Source organism: Vombatus ursinus, unplaced genomic scaffold (genome assembly GCF_900497805.2).
Source record: "Vombatus ursinus unplaced genomic scaffold, bare-nosed wombat genome assembly UNPS02014779.1, whole genome shotgun sequence".
In the NCBI taxonomy this organism is placed as follows: Eukaryota; Metazoa; Chordata; class Mammalia; order Diprotodontia; family Vombatidae; genus Vombatus; species Vombatus ursinus.
Genome location: NW_020954557.1, coordinates 36981264 through 37001295, shown reverse-complemented (window position 1 = coordinate 37001295; position 20032 = coordinate 36981264). Strand labels below are relative to the sequence as shown.

Sequence of the window (20032 nt, the reverse complement as noted above, 5' to 3'; positions counted from 1 at the left end):
CTCATGGGAAATGGCATAAAAGACATTATAAAGGGCATATATAGCTAGAAAAAGGTTATGTTGTCAAGTAGTGAGAATGAGAGACAACAGAAGTGAGACATGGGGTTCTTGAAATATAAAATTATTCCTTCAATAAGACATTCTAGTCCAATGATCTTAGATCATCTAGTCCAATCTAGTTTATCTAGAACACTTGATGCACCCTCTATAGAAGATTTATTTATCCAAAAGGCAAGGATAAGAATAACATAAGATGAGAACTGATGCAGAAGAATTCATCTCTCCATTGGAGGAGAGGACACCCACATAAATGAGATCAAGGCTCTTATCAAGTATCAGGAGACTAAATTATTGAAGCATTTCTCCAAAAAATAATTCTTTCTCTCTCTACTATGCTTCTACAAATCAGTATGAAGTAGAATTAACAGTCACTCATTAGAAGTAAGCAACTACTCTCATAAAAACTGCTCTGATGTTCTAAGTTTTAGAATAGAAAAGCAAATCTGGAATTGGGATTAAACTTTCAATTATAACTATACTATTAATAGGTGCAGTAAAACTTATTTGGAGAAGGGACAATGGCAAATCTAGAAACAAAAGAATAGAAACCATCTTAGAATATGTAAAATGACCACTTCAGTCAAGATTCAGTATATTTTAAAAAGGTTTTTAGAAAGAGATTAAACTTCTAGTGTATTTTATCCCATTGATAATCAATCATTAAAAAGGAGAGCTCACACAAATAATTATTTTCTGGCTATTTTTAAAGTCTTAAAATCTACTTAAAATGATATACTTTAAATGGAGAAAATCAAATAAGTTGTATAAATAAAATGCATGACAGTGAGGAAAGCAATAAAATGCTTTCACTGAACTAGCAAAATTTGCTATATTCCATTAAAAACCATTCCACTTTCTACTTTTCATGCTTCTGTCTATGGCTTTTTGTTGGACTGTTCATCATGCATCTTCAGTGCAAATATATATGTTCAAGCTACATGAAATGTGGGACATCAATTTTTCAAGCAATGAAACAGAAATGAGTTGCCAGATGCCAGAGGATAAAACTTAACACACAGCAAAATAAAATGCCAAACTTAACTAAAAGCATAATGCCTGGCTGCTTTGATGGCTCAGTGCTCAAGTGGACAAAAATAGGATAGAGAATATTTGAATGTGAATAAGACAATCTGATAGACAGATGGACACTGCTGAAAAACATGGACAAAACTGACAAATGAACACAAATGGATCAAAGGATGATCCTCTCCATAACCCAAGCATGTAGGATGATCTCTTTGCATGAGTTTGGGTTAACCTTTCTCACCTCGCCTTTCATCAGACTTTGCTTTGTGCAGTTCATAGTCTTCCCACTCCCACATATTTTCTGAAAGATCACCAGAATCTTCAGAAAGTTCAGCCAATTCCAAATCCCAATTTATATCCTCTTCTTCCTCCTCTGATATACCCTCTTCAGGATTAAAATCTTTTGTGAGATCAGGGTCCTTTTTAAAAACTGCAGGTTCTTCTACAATGAAAGGAGTCCATTTATTTTCAAATGTCTTCACTTTAAGAGTCTTACTTTCATCTTTTTCATTTTCAGGCATTTCTTGAAATGCCTGAATGTTTTCCTGTATTTTCTGCCTCGTAACCATGAACCAAGAGAGAGGAAGTGCCTTTGGAGATTTGGAGCTTATAACATCACTTACATCATCTGATATGAAAGGCTCATCGTCTTGTTCTTTCTTTGAAATTATGCTTTGTTTTGGCTCTGGTTTCCATTTATATTCTACTCTTACATCTGATTTTGCTGTTACTGCACACTCTTCTATTTCTACTTCTATAGTTGCTATATTTTCACCTTCTTTCTTTACTTGTGCTTCCATTATTGACTTGGCTTCTATTTGTCCTGTATCTACTTCTCTTCTCTCTTCCTCTTCTTTTCCTTTGAGTTCAAATGCTTTTTTCTCTTGCAAAGTGATTTCTGTTTCCTTAACCTCTGCAATAAGACTTTGACTCTCTTTGAATAAGTCTCTAGCTTTGTCCAAATCAGATGTTGTTATATGGACTTTACCTTCAACTATCTGGTCAATTTCCTTTATCTTTTTTGGATAATTAATTAAATCATCCTTATGAATGCTGTCATATTTCATCTGGACAGAACCATCCTTTGGTTTTTCTAACAAACCAATGTTTTCTCTTGTTTTCTGAAGGATTTCAAGTGATTTTTCAGAAATTCCTTCTCTTTCTTGGAGTTTTGCAATCTCTCTCTTTTCCTGTGGCACAGCAGTTTTATGACTGAGATCAGATTTGCATTTGGAGGTTATGCTGATCTTTTCAGAAGACTCCAATACTTGTTCACTTGGGAGAATCTCTTCTGTTTCTTTTAGTGGATGACCAGAATCCTTGGACAACTGCGTTTCTTCATCTTCCTTACAAATGCATATTTTCATTCCCCCATTCCTTTCTTTTGAAATTCTTTCATCAAATGCAATAGGTGCACAGACAGACCTGTATTCTCCTTTTATTGCCTGCACTCTTCTTTTAGCCACATGTTCTAGGGCATTTAGCACAGTTAGTGTTATTTTTGAAGGAATAGGAGCTCTTTCCTGTTCATATTCTTTATGAACAGAAAAAAATTCTCCAAGAAAAAGTTTTCCCTTCTCATCTTCTGATATCCTTTCATGTGTTTCAAGTAACATGCTTTGTTCAGGTGTTTCTTCTGCTGTAAGCCTTTCAGATGCTTTGGGTTTCATTCTGTCCTTTATACATAGGTTTTTCTCACCTGTAGGGGACACCTCTTTCCTTCCAGGTATTTCAAATTTGGGCTCTTTGGTGACTTGTATTATACCTTTCTGCTTTAAAATGGATGGTGCATCATGTTTTTCTGCACCTATAAAGGTGTCACATTTAAATTATAGAAGGTCAAAAGTAGAAAAATATTCTATAAGCATAAGTATAAGGAACAAATATCTTAAGATAAAAATTTCAAATAGAGCCTGCAACGGAAAGAACATAGAACACTTTCACCTTTTAACATCACACTGGCCACAATCACAAGTACATTCAAGCCTGCTGGACTTTTCCAAAGATGTAGGGATAAGCTCAGGAAATTTTTCTTTTCAGAAACTAGACCAAGGTCTTGATTCTGAAAGTAACTATCACTTGTTGACAGATTAAGAGACCATATATAAATATGGGATTCTCAAATCTTAATTTTAGAGGCAGTATGGCATAGAGAGAAAAGAACAGTCCTGAGACCTGTGTTTGAGTACGGGCTCTGCTCTCTGATGTAGGGTAAGCTACTTTCCTTTTATGGCCTCAGTTTACCCATCTCTAAAATGAGAGGCTTGGAAGAGATGATTTTTGAGGTTCTTTCCAGCTCTAACATTTTATTACTTGAAGATTGCCACACCATTCTGAGTGATTATGTATGGAAAAATCATTAATTGTGTCATTATTAATTATTAATTGTTTCATGTCTAAGGGTTTGAAGACCGAACCTTTGGAGTTTTTCCTGAGCAATGGGCCTTACTGGGAAAGTACAATATGCATTTGTGCCTGACTCTGTTGTCCTCTTTCTGTAAAGAGGAAGAAGACTCCTTTCTCTGGCACCTTCACCAGGAGTGAACACATTTATCAATCACTTGAAAGAATGCACAGAGAAACCAACACAACACAATAATGTACATACTAGCCAAGACACAACAAAGACAATTTGGAAAAGCCAATTATTTAATACTTAAATGTAAAGATTATCAGAGACAGAAAACTTTTGTGGAAATGTGCTTAATCGACACAAAAATGTAAATGGTACATGCATTTCTATAGACAAAGTAGAAGAAATTCCAATATAATAAGGTCTGTCTGTGTCTCAGTGGTTAAAAAAAACCACAAACAACAAAACCCACTTTATCGAAGCAATATAAATACCTGCTTTCTTTCCAACAACTGGAACGGTCACAGGGGTAGGAGCTGGTACTGGTGCTGGCGGTGGTTCAATAGGCTTAGCAACTTTTACTTCTGTAAAGAGATGTCCATTCCATTAATTTTATCAGTATTCACCTCATGAACCCCAATCCGATATTCTAGCAGCCTTCCTAGATGCTCAACAGAGAAAATCAAAACTTCAATTTCACTTATCAAAGCAATAAAACCATCTGTGGTATATGATTTTGATTCCTGTCCTATTCAACTATGAATTTCTTAATATTGTTATAGAAAGACATGTAGGAATATAGAGTTTAAATATCCTGGAATCTCGTACCTGGTGCAGGTTTTGGTGCAGGTTTTGGTTCAGGTGGTGCAGGGAGAGGTATTGCTGGTTTGATTTCAGCCACTTAAAAGAGACCACAGGATAAAAAGGTTACCATGATGCTCCCCAAAAGCAGAGGTGGAAATATCTTAGTTAAGCACATGACCATTACTGACAACAAATTCTTTTACCTTTCATTTAAACAAGGTAAAGAGGAAAAGAAAATGCCACAAGTGACAAACTGATCTTTTTTGGTATAATTTAACTTATCCGCATTATTTCACTTAAATGTACATCTCTGTATGTTAGTTTAAAATTATTAACTTGTGGCAGAGAGCTAATCATTAGCTAATCAAAAAGGAGAACAAATATGGTTAAAAAAAACAAACAATACCTCAAAACTCAGGCTTAGTTTACACATTAATTACTTATACCTGGTGTAAATGGCATTTCAAAGACTATATCTTTTCATGAAACATGTTATCACATTCTAGTGATAAGAAAATGCCAATATCTGTACCTTTTGTTGGTTCTGGAATTCTCCTTTCTTTTTTGGTGACAGGTGGAGGTGCCTCAACTTCATCAATAGCCTTCTTTGGTGGTTCTGGTACTTTAAAATAATAAATGCATCTTTTAACATGATTTTCATTCTATTGGCTAGCATTTAGCAACAAATATTTCATTAAATTATTAAAAGAAAATTTGAAAATAAAATTCTATTGTTTCTATAGTAGAAAACCAATTAGTGTATTTTTTAAAAATTAAACTGGGGCTATTGTTCTTTGTTTCTATTATTTTGTTCTCACATTTCTTTCTATTATTGCTTGGAAGGATTTTTGTCACTAGTTTGCACACTAAGCATTGAAAGTCAAGACTGGTAATAATGTCCACCATAACTCCCTACAAGTTCTCCAATCCATTTATTGTGGCTGGGAATACTTTCTGGCATTTCTATCTAGAAAAAAAGGGCAACTGGCAAAAGATAGATTTTTAACTTCTCCTTAGTTTTACCCATAACAATAGGATTAATTCAAGAGATTGATGGATTTTGTATTGTTTTGAAATTGGCTTTTCTTCAGGGTGTCCAGATTTGATCATTTTTATTCTGAAAGCATTTGACTTAAGTGTTCAGCCCCTATGCCAAACGTCATGGATTAGTGAGACAATGGATTACACTGTGAGGCTGTCATCTCCAGGTACTTTAAATCCTGGGACTGGCAAAAAGAGGACTGTTGGGAAGGTATATATGTAAAGTCTGCAATAAATACTTCTTGACTGTTGAATGGAACATACTTCTTTAAAGGGAGCTTTCAAGTGCCCTGTAGGTTGCATATTTACAAACCATGACAGTAGGAAAATATACCAACAAATGAGGCCCAATCCCGCAATCTAGATAATAGTGGTAAAACTATACTAATACTACTAATAATAGATGATAGCAGGAAATCCAGTTATACTTCATGTCATTTCTTATACAAAAGTTGTCCATCCAGAGAGATGTCTGTTCTCTGTCAACATGAGAGTTCATGTCTGACATGAAGAGACTACAGAGTGGTTAAACAAATTCTAAACTAAACCACTTTGCAATAGGTTCAAATCTTTGATTAGCCCTGAATCAGTCTTTTGAGGGTCCTTCAGAAGAGGGGTCTTTGGCAACTCTTGCTTAAAAACAAATACAAATATAAACAACATTCAGGGTAAAAAACTAATAACAAATAATGAAACAAAATATGGGTTGAACCTCTTATTTGGGGACTCTTTAGACGATAGGTATTTCTTTTTTTTTTTTTTTTGGCTAGGCAATGGGGTTAAATGACTTGTCCAGGGTTACACAGCTAGTAAGTGTTGTGTGTCTGAGGCCAGATTTGAACTCAGCTCCTCCTGACTTCAGGGCTGGTGTTCTATCCACTACGCCAACTAGTTGCACCAACAATAGGTATTTCTAAGAGCTGGTTTGGAGCAGAACAGTGGGGCTCAGATAGAACCTGACCAACCTTTGGAAAATGAGGTTTTTTCCACTGAATTTATGAAATTTCCCCTGATACTGCTGAGTACCCTATTAGTTCTATGACAACTCAGTCCTAAAATTCTTTAAATCTACCCAGGAACAGTTTATCTGATAAAATGCAAACCTAGCTATTGGCCAGTTTAAACTTGGTGCCAACCCACTGAGACTTAGGCATTCTGAAGCTACCATTAGAACTATAATCTAATTGTTTCAGTTCAGACCTGAAGAACTGAAGTAGTATAGGGAAGAATAACAAATTCTAAAATATTAAAAATAAAAAGGCAAAAACAAGAAAAAATGGAAGCAGAAAGCAGGTAATGGTAAAGCATGAACTACATTACAGATGAAATAATGAGCAAGGGATGACAATAATGTTGACATTTGATTCAATTTATGTTTATGAGATAAACCTTTTATATTCTCATTTTGTTAAAAAAAATCAGGTTCACAAACCATCACTATAATTTTTCTTCCTACCTGTAGGTTTTTTAATCTTTTCTACTTTTTTAGGCTCTACTTTAGGTTCTTCTTCTTCAGGCCTCTTTCTAAGAACTTTAAAGACAAAAAGGTTTATTTGTAAACCATGACATGATCATGAAGATGAGGTTGAAGTTCTCATATAATGTACAAAGCACACAGAAGCAGACAGCATGCAACTTAGCACCCTGGAATGTTTGGCTATAGAGGGGAACTTAAAGCAACCCAAAGGTTCCGATGACCATTAGTCTTCATCTATCTAGTTAAACAATGGGGAGGAAAAAGACTCCAGTACTATATTAATTTAAATAGTGCCACATTCTAAAAATATTTAAAGCATTAATTTCCAATAGATTCTTAATAGGCACTAGTGGTGTTTGTATAAGGGATACGATTATAATAGATACCTTGAGAAAAACTTCCTAACAGGAGTTCTTAACTTGGGATCCATGAAAGTATTTTTTTTAAAAAAATATTTTGGTAACTATTTCAATATAATTGGTTTCCCTTGTAATCTTATATATTTCATTTTATGTATTTAAAAATATTCTGAGGAAGGGTATATAGGCTTCATCAAATTGACAAAAAGATCTATGTAGAGGTGTGCTGATAAATGTTTAAAGACTAGCTCTTGGGGGGGGGAGATATATGGGTGTGTGTATGTGTATACACACATAAACACATACACATATATATGTATATAGTCAAATGTATATTTACATGTATATATGTACAACACTTTAAAGTTTAGTCTGTATTATTATTTTTTCCATCTTTTTTTAAGTCTAGAGACAATCACTAAAAAATAATAAGTCAAGCCCTGATTTGTAGCATTTGCCAATTTCCAAGGTGTAAATGCTCACACCAAAAAGTTTAAACTCCTGGACCCATGACAAAAAAAAGTTAAGAACCCCTGCAATAAGGAGGCATAGGGACCAATACTATGAAAAATTCCCCTTAGGCCTTGTGTTTAACAATGTTCTGTTAATTCAAAATTATTTTATAAATAAGAAGTGAAAGTTAAGTATACTCTAGTATTATTCAGATTAGGTTTAGTGAACCACTGTCACACTTTAACACTTATATATTAAATTAATGAGTAAGCATTTCTAATTGAATGCAACATTTTGCTCTGTGGATTTACTTATAAGATGCTATCATTAGAAATAATATATTCCTCATTATTATTATTATTAGTTCATAACATTATCATAAATTTAGACCTTAATTTTAGTAAGAAAGATATCCTAATATCATAAATTTCAAAATATTTTGAAAGTCCACAAAGATTCTGTCTCCTTTAATAATTTTAAAAAGTTTACATTTTATAATAATAATTTCCTTCACATCAATTTAATTCTAATTAATTTGAAATATCAGAAAATCATTTTTAGAAAGGACAGAAAGTCTTTGTAAGCCTTCAAGTCCAATATTAGAGTTCCCCAATTTGATATGATGCTGAATATACTGTACCGCTTTTCAAAATAACTTCTTCCTTTGGCTTAGGTTCAGGTTCAGGAAGTAATTTTCGAACTTTCTTTTCACCAGGTGCTTAAAAGAATATGATTGCAAATTGTGAAACTATTTCAGAGCATTAAAAAAACCCAAATATGCTCAACAAAAAAGTTCCCTAAATAAATTGTTTAGCTATATGTCATCTAGAAGCAATTATAGCATACAAATGTAATTGACAAGTATAATAAATATTATTATACTTTACATTGTCATTTAAACTTTTCTCTTAAAAATGTCCATTACCTAGCCTTATTGTGAAATTTCAAGCACACTAAAAATTGGTAATTATATACAAAAATGAATAAATGCATACACTAACTTTCTGAATTTAACATAAAATTGTATGTGTATGCACCATAATGCAATGTGGTGGGATCTGTAATACCATGCAAAATTTGTCATTGTTAACTTTATTAAACTTCCATTAAAAAGGGCTACTTTTATGTTGCAACTTGGGGTGGAGGTGACTCTGGACTTGTTCCCCAAGGCTGAGCTAGCTGAATGAAAGTTCTCAAGTTTCTACTAAGCTTAGCAAACTTCGAGTATGGTAGAGGGGACAAAAGTTACTTGCTGACCAAGGACTCATCCAGGTATAGAGCTAGGTATAGGGAGATTTGTCACCAGTGAAGTGTTGAATATCAGGTAATGAACTATAATATCCCTCTAATGGCTAAAATTCTGCGTTCTAAGGGTTCTTAGTTATGAAATTAGAATCACTGACCGTAACATGAATTCTGAATTTCTATTGGATATTTGCTATTTCAAGCTTCAGATGAGACATTTCTCATTCATTAAAAACACTTATGTGATAAAAAGAACCTCCCTTCATTTTTAGTATAATGTAATTTAAATATACATAAAGCAATATATACATAATTATTTTAAAAGAAATTACTTACAATACACAACCAAAATATTTTTCTTAATGTCTTGTAAGTATATTTTTTAGACTTCAAAATGAAATTTTTTTATCTATGATAAAAATGCATCATCCTTTAATATCTTCTCATAAGGTTTGATTTGCAACTCTTTAACCCCTAATCAGTTTCATGGTGGTAAGCAAAATGATTTTATTCAAGATAGAGTGGACTTAGAAAAAATGCATTTTGCCCCTTCTTATGATTCACATTTTGGGAGGTGAATTTTATACAATATAAATTCTTCTTACATGATTATTTTGTTGTAGAAATATTACTGAGTTCTAGGAATCTGATTCATTATATACCATCATAGTGGCCCAAATAGTTTAAAACATCTTATAAAACAGTTTTAATGCCTTATTTTGTGAAACATCATTATGCACAATTTATAGATAAGGAAGTATTGTTACAAAGTATTTAAGTGACTTGATTGAAGTCATCAAGTGAATTAGTGGTCGAACTAACATCTAAACCTTCAACCCTAAAGACTTAATTATGTTCATTCACGGGAAATACCAGTAGCTATGTTTACTGTAAATAAGTGTAATTTTATTTTTATTTCCTCTATTAAATGAAAGAATGTAATCCTCCACTCAAGTCCCACTCTGATGCCTCATTTTGGTATAGAGACTACCAGGGCACAAACTCTGGAAAGCCCTACAAAGCAACAGTGACTTATCTGAGGACAAACCTAGTTAAAAGTCAAAGAACTTTATCACCAGGAAGCTGGCTACCAAATGATGATGAAGATGATGAAGATTTTAATCATAGCAAAGCATGATACTACCTAAGACCTGGAGGGAAAAGTCCCCCACCAATGAAATCATGGTTCTATTGACATAATTTTTACCATTTCTTTCAACAGACTTGTCTTAATTTTATTTATGAATATAATTTTCAAAATGAAAAGCAGAGCAAACAAAGAAACTCTTAAAATTATTGATCTATAATAGCACTGGCCTTTTCTTAAGACTAATCCATTTCAGTTTGTTGCATTTAAGAAATATTTGTGGAATCCAGAGGAAGCAAATTAAATATATTTCTTAAGAGAAATCACGACACAGTTGAAAAGATACTCCTCCCCCAACTCAGATATTCATAATCCTCAGTTATGTAAAAAGAAAGCTTTTGCATTAGTTCTTATGACTTTTGTTAAAATGATGGTATAGAGGCGAAAACTTTAATGATTTCTATCAGTTTGAAAATCATCATTTTCACCTAGAACAGTTCTTTCCTCTTACTCCATATGTCTAGTCATACAATGGAGGTATATTAAGTTGAGGATGTGTATATGTCTATTGCTTATACAACTGTTGGAAAATCAAGACAGTAATCCCCATGACTTTTTGACAGGAAAGCCACAAAAAAGGAATGAATGGGTGATGTTGGCATGATCATTATGGGTACACAAAGCAATATGCTGTGAAAACAAGAGTTCTACAGATACAAGAAGAGCAGAAAGCATGATGGAGGAGTCTATATATGAATATATTTTCCATAATGACCATACAAATTCTAGAGACATAAAATAAGAAGACCAAAACCATGATACCAGTATATCTCTAATGGATATGATTATATTTTCTGCATTGACAAGATACCTTTTAGAGGAACAAATTCCACCTTTTCTGGAACTTTTTCTGGAGGTTTCTCAGGAGGCTTTTTCTTTACAACAGCTTTAAAGAAGATGATTGGATTTTTAATAGCTGCATTTTGAAACTTCTATTCAGAAGAGATTTAAGAAAAATATCCCAGCCCCAAGAATGTATTTTTATCTTTTTTGCTAAGAGCCACTCAATGTTAAGAGCCATTAAGAAGTGCAAAGAAGATACAGAAAGCATTCAAACCATCAAGATATTTTTAGCTTTAGCCAGAATTAGAGATGGAAGGTTAAGTTCAAGATTGTTTCAGGAAGATTATTTTGATCTCTTGTAGAAAGTGTTAAAGTGCGAAGGCAAAATTTTCTCTTTAGGTATAAGTTACATATTCCAGGTTAAGACTTTGGGCCTAGTGACGCAAATGGTTAATGAACAAATGAATGCCCCTTCCAAAGTGCCTTGCATATAGAAGGCACATAATAAATATTTATAGAATTAAATGGAGCTAAAAGCCCTCAATTTAACTTGTATAATCTGGCTGATTAAACTTAAGTCTCCCCTTATTGCAGAGGTAGAATTGAAATAAGCTCTACTATCCCCAACTTTTCCTAGTATTCTGGGCTGAAGACAAGAGATTTGAGTAATTATTTTGCTGTTCTCTGGCTTCATGTCATCAGGAAAATGGCAACAAAAAAACATATTTAACTTTGATAGAAACTTTGGCATTCCCTCCCCTTACTCTAAGGCCAATCTGCTATTCATTACAGTTCCAAGAACAATTAATTTCTCATTATATCCTCATTCATTCAGTTCAGTTATTTGGATTTCAAGAAGGGTACAGAAATTCTACATAATGTCACTGGAAGTCTATCTCCTCTGCAGATAGGTAAAGACAGGAGAAAACTTAAGACTGTCAGAGAGGCCTAGACATCTTCAAGTATTCCTTTAAAGTTGGGTGGGGAAAAGGTCCATCCATAATTGGAGTGATTTAGTCTGAAACATCTCATAACACTGCATGAGAGAATACTCCTAGTTTAGGGTGCTTAAATGTTTAAAATATGAAGGTTAGTAATCCTTTCTCTTTATGTAATAGCTCTCAAAAATTTTAATATATACATATATAAAATCAAGACATATTATAGAACTTCATAGAAAGAGAAATCAAAGAACAAAAAGTAGAAACTAAAATTTAATGGATTAATCAATGGAAAAGCTGGGAATAGAACTCAGAGGTCCTGCGTGATCTCTATACCATCTCTCCTTTTAGATATCTAGATTATCACTATGGCATTAAAATGAAAGTTGGATGACACCATTTTGTATTCAATAACAAGAACCTTTGCATGTTTTTCTGAAGTGACTAATGAATATTTATCAGATTTATGACACCATAAAAATGTTTTTCCCTTACGAAAGTTTGGAGGGACGTAACATTCTTTAAGAACAAAATTCTGCCTTTGGTATGAATCTCTCAAAGTAGTACTGCTATGAAGGCACAAAACACCTCAAAGATTCACATACACATTCCTCATGCTCAAGGCCACAATGAGTAGGCAAACAGACTCAGAAATCAGGCAATAAAGAAAGAACTTAAGAAATTAGGATGGAAAGCTTCAGAATCAAGATCATCTACGACAAATGAAGAGCTTGTCTAAATACTCTTTGCATCAAATATTTCTTGTTGGGCACTAGACAATGCCTATTTCTTCATTTGCTTTCAGGTTAGCAAGATTAGCAAACCTCAAGAAGTCAAAACCATACCTTCCCCCCACTTCCCCAATGTAATGTTATTTCTCTTGACCCCGTCTCTGTAACACTTTAATTGCGTATGTAATAGTCTACCTTGTATTATTGTTATTTGATACTTCCCTCATCCCTTTACTAGATTATAATATATCTTCCCAACCCATGAAGCAGTCAGCACAGTCCCTTGGGTTTATGAGGTACCTATAAATGTTTTGTTTTGTTTTTCAGAAGGAAATTAAGGCATGAGAATTAGAAATAGCAGAAAAGCACCTGATTTGGTTTAAATAAGCAATGAGTAATAATATTTGAGGGAATACACTTCCAAAATAGCACATGGTTTTGGAAGCACTGCTAAATTCAGTTAGAAGTTTGGAAGCAGGTTAAGAGTGCTTTGAAAGTCAGTCAGTTGCCTTGGTACCTTTAAGCTGGGCCATTTGTTCTTTAATTTCCTCCTTTGGTGGAATAGGAGCCCGGGGTGGTGGTTTGAATTTTGGTTTCTCAGGAACCTTCTTTTCTGGTTCAGGTTCTATTGTTTGAAAGAGTATTATTGGAGAGTTAGCAGGTGTATATGAAGGCATGTCAAGATGTGAAAAAGATGCCTTCTTACTTATGCATAACATGAAACAAGTGACACATTTCTATACAGAAAATGAGAGATACAACAGACTTCATGACATGAAAAACATTTAGACGAGCCACATTTGACATGAAATATACTGTACAAATGACACTGAATTATAAGAATTTAGTTCACATTCAAAACAAGAGTATCTCAAGAACAGATTCAATAAGACATACAGTATGGTGCCACACTATGAAAGAGTTTCAAGATGAAGAAGATTATGGGGGATGGCATAGGTTTAAGCCTAATGATCTGAATACCTTTCACGGGTATTTCTTCAGGTTCTGGCTCAGGCGCTGGTGCCACAGGCTCAATCTGCTTTATGATTTCACGTTCTTTAAAGAATATTGACAAGGGATATAGGATTGTCACTTCTAAAGACCACTGCATTAGTACAATTGTCTCATGATTTTACAAATACTCCCAACACTTTGTCTTACCCTTCCTTACCCCCCAAATTAAGAAAATTAACTACAAACCGACAGAGGGTGAAAAAATTGTTTCCTTCCTACAAAGTATCACTGGTATAAGATACTGAGACACAAAAACCATAGTTGACAATCACACACAAATAAACACACATGCCTATAAGCTCATAGAGTTGCAAAGTCTGGGTAAAATATTTTTTGCCTTGAGACAGAAACCTCCAGAATATTTTTAGGATTTTCTCTCTGCTTTTATTTTTTATTTATTTATTTAAATTTTTTTTTTTTTTGGCTAGGCAATGGGGTTAAGTGACTTGCCCAGGGTCACATAGCTAATAAGTGTTATGTGTCAGAGGCCGGATTTGAACTCAGGTCCTCCTGAATTCAGGGCTGGTGCTCCATCCGCTGCGCCACCTAGCTGCCCCATGTTCTCTCTGCTTTTAAAGACTGATGTATTTATTTTGTGTGTTCTGAGGAGATAGAAAATATAATGTACAACTAAGGATACTTTTAACATTTGACTTTTCAACAATTTCAGTTTTCCCATAGTGGTGGTACAGATTATAGTTTTCTGGTCTCTGCGAATCATTTATCTATCTATTTATCTATCATTAGCTACCAATGATCATATTCATTGTTCTAACTCTAATAAGGTCATAAATATTTGAAAGAGAAAGTGATTAAATAAAGAGAGGACTGGACCATTTTGAGATTTACTATCATAAGATATACCTCCCTCTAAATATTTTGATATTCTTAACACAAGATTTTACATAAGATTTAAAAAAAATACCTTCAGCGGGAGGAGTCTCCTTCCTACCAATGGTTATAGATGCTTTTTCTTCATAAATAATCTCTTCAGGAGACTCTTCCACTTGAAAAATATGATTTTACTTTAGAAGGCATCCAAAATCAAATCTGCTACAATTCTTTTAATGTTATGATGCAAAATAACAATCTCACATTCAATACAATGCCCCCCCTCCCCCAAAGAGTCCCTTAGGTTCCCAGCATTCATGTACTGTCGACCTCAATACAACAAGAGACAATGAATAAACACAAGACTCAGTTCTGTGGTCAAAGAAAGAGAATTAAGAAGACAACTTGATGGTGATCTATTCATGACTTAAGTAGTAGCTCTGGGTACCTTGGACCGGTGGAACTTCTGGTTCTTCAGGAACAGCAATAGGGACTTTCTTCTCTGGGACACTTATCTTGGGTACTTCAGGCACTTTAAAGATATTAATTCCTCTTACTTTTAAGAATTTAAGAAGCACTCAAAATTCTAGAAAGTTCAGGTAATGTAACACACAAAAAAAGCTCTCGGTCTGACATGACATCATAGGGCAACATTCCACAGAACTACCTCAAATATGACATCAACAATGGTAATCTTTCACCTTCATTCATTCACTCATTCATTTGTTGAAGTACTCCATGCATTATGCCATTATATTCTTATGATAGTTGACTTGGCAGACATAGACTCATAATTTATACAGAGCTCACAACATCCATAAACACTCAAATGATTTGTAACTGCCAAAGAAAAAGAGACTTGTTTTTTTTCTTCATGGCATATACCTTTAGCTGGTGGAACTTCAGGTTTTCTGGTAACAGTGACAGGTTCCTTCTTTGCTGGGACAACTTTCTTGAGTAATCCAGGCACTTTAAAGATATTAGTTTGTTGATGTTGTTGTTGTTGTTTTTAGAGAATTCCAAGAATTTACAAAGTGTTAGGAACAGAAAGAAAATCAAACTTACTGGGACTGGGTTACTATTAACTGGGACAAACCAACAGTATTATTGGCCATGAGTAGAAATAATGACGTAAAGAAATTAAATCATACAGAATGACAATAACATAATCATACATAACATAAATCATACAGAATAACAATAAACACAGTTTATGAGGTTCTACTAGACTATCAAAGATTAGAAGAAGAGAATGTTTTTTTTTCATCATTTTAGCAATAATAATGTAGATACCTTTAGCTGGTGGTGCTTCTGGCTCCTTAGGAACAGGAACTTTCTTCACTGGGACAATTTTCTTTGGCGCCTCAGGTACTTTAAAGATATTAGTTTCATTTAATTTTTGAAATTTGAAAGACGGGAAATATTTTGGAAAAAGTGACACATATTTAGACAACATAGTGATCATAACACACACTGCATATAACACAATCAAGGAAAATGACAAAATCACAGACATCATTACGACAAGGGCTTAGTATTCCCCATCCTTCCTATCTCCCACTCTCACCATTGACCCCTTTCTAAATGTACCTTTAGCAGGTGGAGGTTCTGGTTTTTTGACAACAGGCACTGTCTTTTCTGGGATGACCTTGGGTACCTCAGGCACTTTAAAGACAAGAGTTTGTTTTAGATTCAATGATAGTTAAAAGCTTCACAAATTGTACTTAACATCAGACTTGGACAACCAAGAAAAACAGTTGCTGATAAAAGGAAGGACTGCAAACATGCACATTGTCTGGGTAGTGGCCTCATGGTTAAGATGGATGACTAATATCATATACTTTACATTCTTGAGTATGAAACAACTTTCACCAGTTTTTCCCCCTTATTTTTTAAACTTTAAATTCCATGAAGGCAAGGAATTTATCTAAGCTTGTGATATCTCCCTTAGAAAATACCACTTGGATCTGCACACTGTAGGTGGCTTAGCAGATGTATGCTGAATTAATTTAATTGCCGAACAGAGGGATCTGAATAGCTTTTTTTTTTTGACCAGGCAATGGGGTTAAGTGACTTACCCAGGGTCACATAGCTACTGAATAGCTTTTTACAGCCAATAATATCTAATGTTCAGGAATCAGCAGTTTTCATGCCCTTCCTGATATGCCTTAATACTAGTGCCCTCCCTCTGAGTTTATTTCTAATTCATCTTATGTATATCTTATTTGTACATAGTTGTTTACATGTTGCTCTCCCCATCAGACTGTGAGTTTCTTCAGAGCAGGGGCTGTGTTTTGCTTTTCTTTTGTATCCCCAGCCCTCAAAATGATTGTTGACTTGACCATGCAAAGAGGCAGAAGATAAGCAGTATCTTTTTAATGGAGTCAAAGGTTTTCCCCAAATATAATTAGTATTGGCTTATACCTTTAGGTGGTGGTGGTGGGGCTGGCTCTTCAGGAATGGGAGCAGGTGCTTCCTCCTCAGGAGCTGGGATTTCCTCTTCAGGTTCTTCTACTTCAGGAACAACTTCTTCAGGTTCTTCATATACTTTAAAGATATTAGTTAATTTTAATTTTATCTTTAGCTATTTTCCAAGTTTACAAACTATAGTAATACACACAAAAATGCCAACCACATAGTTTGTAACTGTGTCAAACATACAGGAATACATATACACACATACATATAATCCCATATTTTATATGGGGAGAATCACATCATACAAGAGTTTAACATTTGAAAGTTGAATAACATCATACAAAGAATTGACATTTTAAATTAGACCAGCATTTTGTCTTTACTGGATTCCCTGTTTCTGTTAACAACCACCACTGGTCCAATCAAAAACTTGAATTGTCTTTGACTCCTCTCTTTTTCTCTTTGTCTCTCTCTCTCCCCTCACCTACATCCAATTAATTGCCTATCCTGTCATTTTCTGACATATTTTTTGTACAAGTAATCACCTCTCTGCTCCCAGTTGCTGTCACCGAAGTTCAGGTCCTCATAAACTCTTACCTGGACTGGACCACTATTAATAGCCTCCTAATCTTGCTTTCCAATTCTCCCTTTCTAATTCTTCATACAGATGCCAAAATAGCCTTCCTAATAATGGTTTACTTCTAATTTGATTAAAAATTAAAAGCTAGCCAGGTTTGTATGCACTTTACTTTTTTCTTATTTGCATGAAGAAATACCCCTCCTTGTAGGTCATTTTCTCATTCATACCCACGTTCTGTCCTCTCATTCATACCTGTCATCCCCTCCTCTTTTATTAACCAGTGTATATATTAGAGAAATCAGGTTTCATTTTGGTCCCTAAGCCGTACTCTGACTGTTCGGATCAGAAAAACCAAACTTACAGGGCTGGGAATTCTCAGAACTAAATAAGAGAACTAACATGAGACAAATCTTTAAGAAATCATTAAGCAGAAACAAGAGAAAAGAAGAGGAATAAAGCTCCAATTCTAAGTATTCAGAAGCAGTAAATAGATAGGAGGGCCCACATGTACCTTCTGGTGGAGGAGGCTCCACTTTCTCAGGAACGGAAACAGGAACAGGAACAGGTTTCTCTTCAGGGACAGGTTTCTTTGGTACCTCTGGCACTTTAAAGATATTAGTTAATTTTACTTTTGGGCACTTGAGAAACATGTAACATTAACATGAGTACATGAGTGGGGTTCTGATTTTGTACAGCTGCCTAGGAAGCTGATCCAAAGACAGGAAGAATTCATAACTAAAGGGAAAAGTCTGCCACTGGATCAGGTCAAAAAGGGCTATGACAAGAAAGGAATGGGGATAGTAAAGAGTAAACAAAATTTCATTCAAACTTATTAAAAATTGCTGAAGGAATAATAAGGGTGTTTTGGTCATATCATTCAATTTTTTAAAAATCCAGTTAAAAATTATAAACACAGTATCAAAAGAAGGTCTGATACAAAACACATAAATTTCAGGGTCAGAAGAGAATGATTTTCTTCAGACTTATCTCAGTAGTCTATACCTTTAGCAGGCGGGGCTTCTGGCTTTTTGGGGACAGCTACTGGTACTTTCTTTTCAGGAACAACTTCTTTGGGAGGTTCAGGCACTTGAAAGATATTAGGATTTTGAATTTTAGGACTTATAAAGAATCATATTTACAGAAGAAAAAAAAAAGTAATTTTTAAGACCCACAGAATCCTCCTCCCATGTCCTTCCCCTCAAACTCAAAACCTTCCCAACAGAATTATATATACCTTTGGCAGGTGGGGGTATTTTCTTTTCTGGGACCACTTCCTTTGGTACCTCAGGCACTTTAAAAGATATTAGTAGTTTAAAAATCACAGTTTTGAGAACAAATAAAAAAAACAGGTATATTTACAGGACATAAAAATGTGAAGAACATTATTAGCCATGATAAGTACCTTTTGCAGGTGGTCGCTCGGGTTTTTTGACAACAGGTGGAGCGGCTTTCTTTTCTGGGACCACTTTCTCGGGTGGTTTCGGCACTTTAAAGATATTAGTGTTTTCATGTTTTAGAAACAGTAAGACAGGTAGGAAACATAAAATAACATCACTATGCATAGCCTTTTAAAAACTGGTGGTAAGCACAATTTTCTGAAGGTAGGTTTCTTAACCTGGTTGTTGAACATGAACTGGTTTTCAATATATTTCGCTATACCATTCCAGTGTAATTAGTTTCTTTGGTAATCCTATGTATTTTATTTTATGCATTTAAAGACATTCTGACAAGAGAACCCACAGGCTTCACTAGACTGCCAAGGGGGTCCAGGACCCACAAAAGGAGTTAAGAATCCTGACTGAATTTGAAATATTTGAGCAAAGCTCACAGGTACCTTTGGGTGGTGGAGGGGGAGGTTCTGGCTCTGGCTCTGGCTCTTCATATACTTCCTCTGGAGTAATTTCTTCTGGTTCTTCATACACTTTAAAGATATTAGCTAATTTTACTGTTAGAATTTACAAATTCTAGAAATTACAAAACTATTTTGGCAGAAATTTATTCTCTAGACAAAAAAAAAGACAGGCAGCCAGACAGACTTTCCTTCCTAATTTGGTCTGTTTTTGCCATGTACCTTCAGGTGGTGGAGTCTCTGGCTTTGGAGGAACAGCAACAGGCACCTTCTTGGCTGGGACAGTTTCCTTTGGAACCTCAGGTACTTTAAAGATATTAGTATATTTAGGTTTAGGAAGACTGAAGACAATGGATACTGTCAAGCAGTTATGTGCAATGAGCACCTTTAGCAGGTGGTACTTCTGGTGTTTGGGGGATAGCTAAAGGCACTTTCTGTTCAGGGACGACTTCTTTGGGAGGTTCAGGCACTTTAAAAATATTAGTATTTTTTATACTTATAGTAGTTACAACATTCACTAGAAACACACAATTTCCCCCCTCCCCTAAATAACAAAAGGTAAGACATTCCTCATCCAGAATGATTGGTGACTGATACCTTTAACTGCTGGGACTTCTGGCTTTTTGGGGACAGTCACCGGCACTTTCTTTTCAGGGATGACTTCTTTGGGAGGTTCAGGCACTTTGAAGATATTAGTGTTTGTACATTTAGAAATGGTGAAGACAAATATAGAACATCAAATAGTGAAGCATGAAAATGTTTTTAAGCGTAGATCTTTTTGAAGCAGATAAATGTATGTAAATACCTTTAGCAGGTGGGACTTCTGGTTTTTTGGGAACAGTCACTTTCTTTTCAGGGACAACTTCTTTTGGAGGTTCAGGCACTTTAAAGATATTAGTGATTTTATAATTAGGTGCTAT

The 20032-nt window shown here is 34.6% G+C and overlaps 1 protein-coding gene across 1 annotated transcript in view; it reads right to left on the bottom strand.

The window, feature by feature from the left end:
* Positions 1-20032, bottom strand: part of TTN (titin) — a 325691-nt gene that overhangs the window by 129311 nt on the left and 176348 nt on the right. Inside the window, exons 159-174 of the mRNA XM_027865699.1 lie at positions 19710-19793; positions 19335-19418; positions 19098-19184; positions 18666-18749; positions 18498-18554; positions 18266-18349; positions 17775-17867; positions 16690-16812; positions 15559-15636; positions 12938-13045; positions 10777-10851; positions 8214-8291; positions 6741-6815; positions 4776-4865; positions 4268-4339; positions 3934-4023 (exon numbers count right to left, since the gene is read on the bottom strand). Coding sequence (XP_027721500.1) covers positions 3934-4023; positions 4268-4339; positions 4776-4865; positions 6741-6815; positions 8214-8291; positions 10777-10851; positions 12938-13045; positions 15559-15636; positions 16690-16812; positions 17775-17867; positions 18266-18349; positions 18498-18554; positions 18666-18749; positions 19098-19184; positions 19335-19418; positions 19710-19793 — 1362 coding nt within the window. The remainder of the gene's footprint in view (positions 1-3933; positions 4024-4267; positions 4340-4775; positions 4866-6740; positions 6816-8213; positions 8292-10776; positions 10852-12937; positions 13046-15558; positions 15637-16689; positions 16813-17774; positions 17868-18265; positions 18350-18497; positions 18555-18665; positions 18750-19097; positions 19185-19334; positions 19419-19709; positions 19794-20032) is intronic.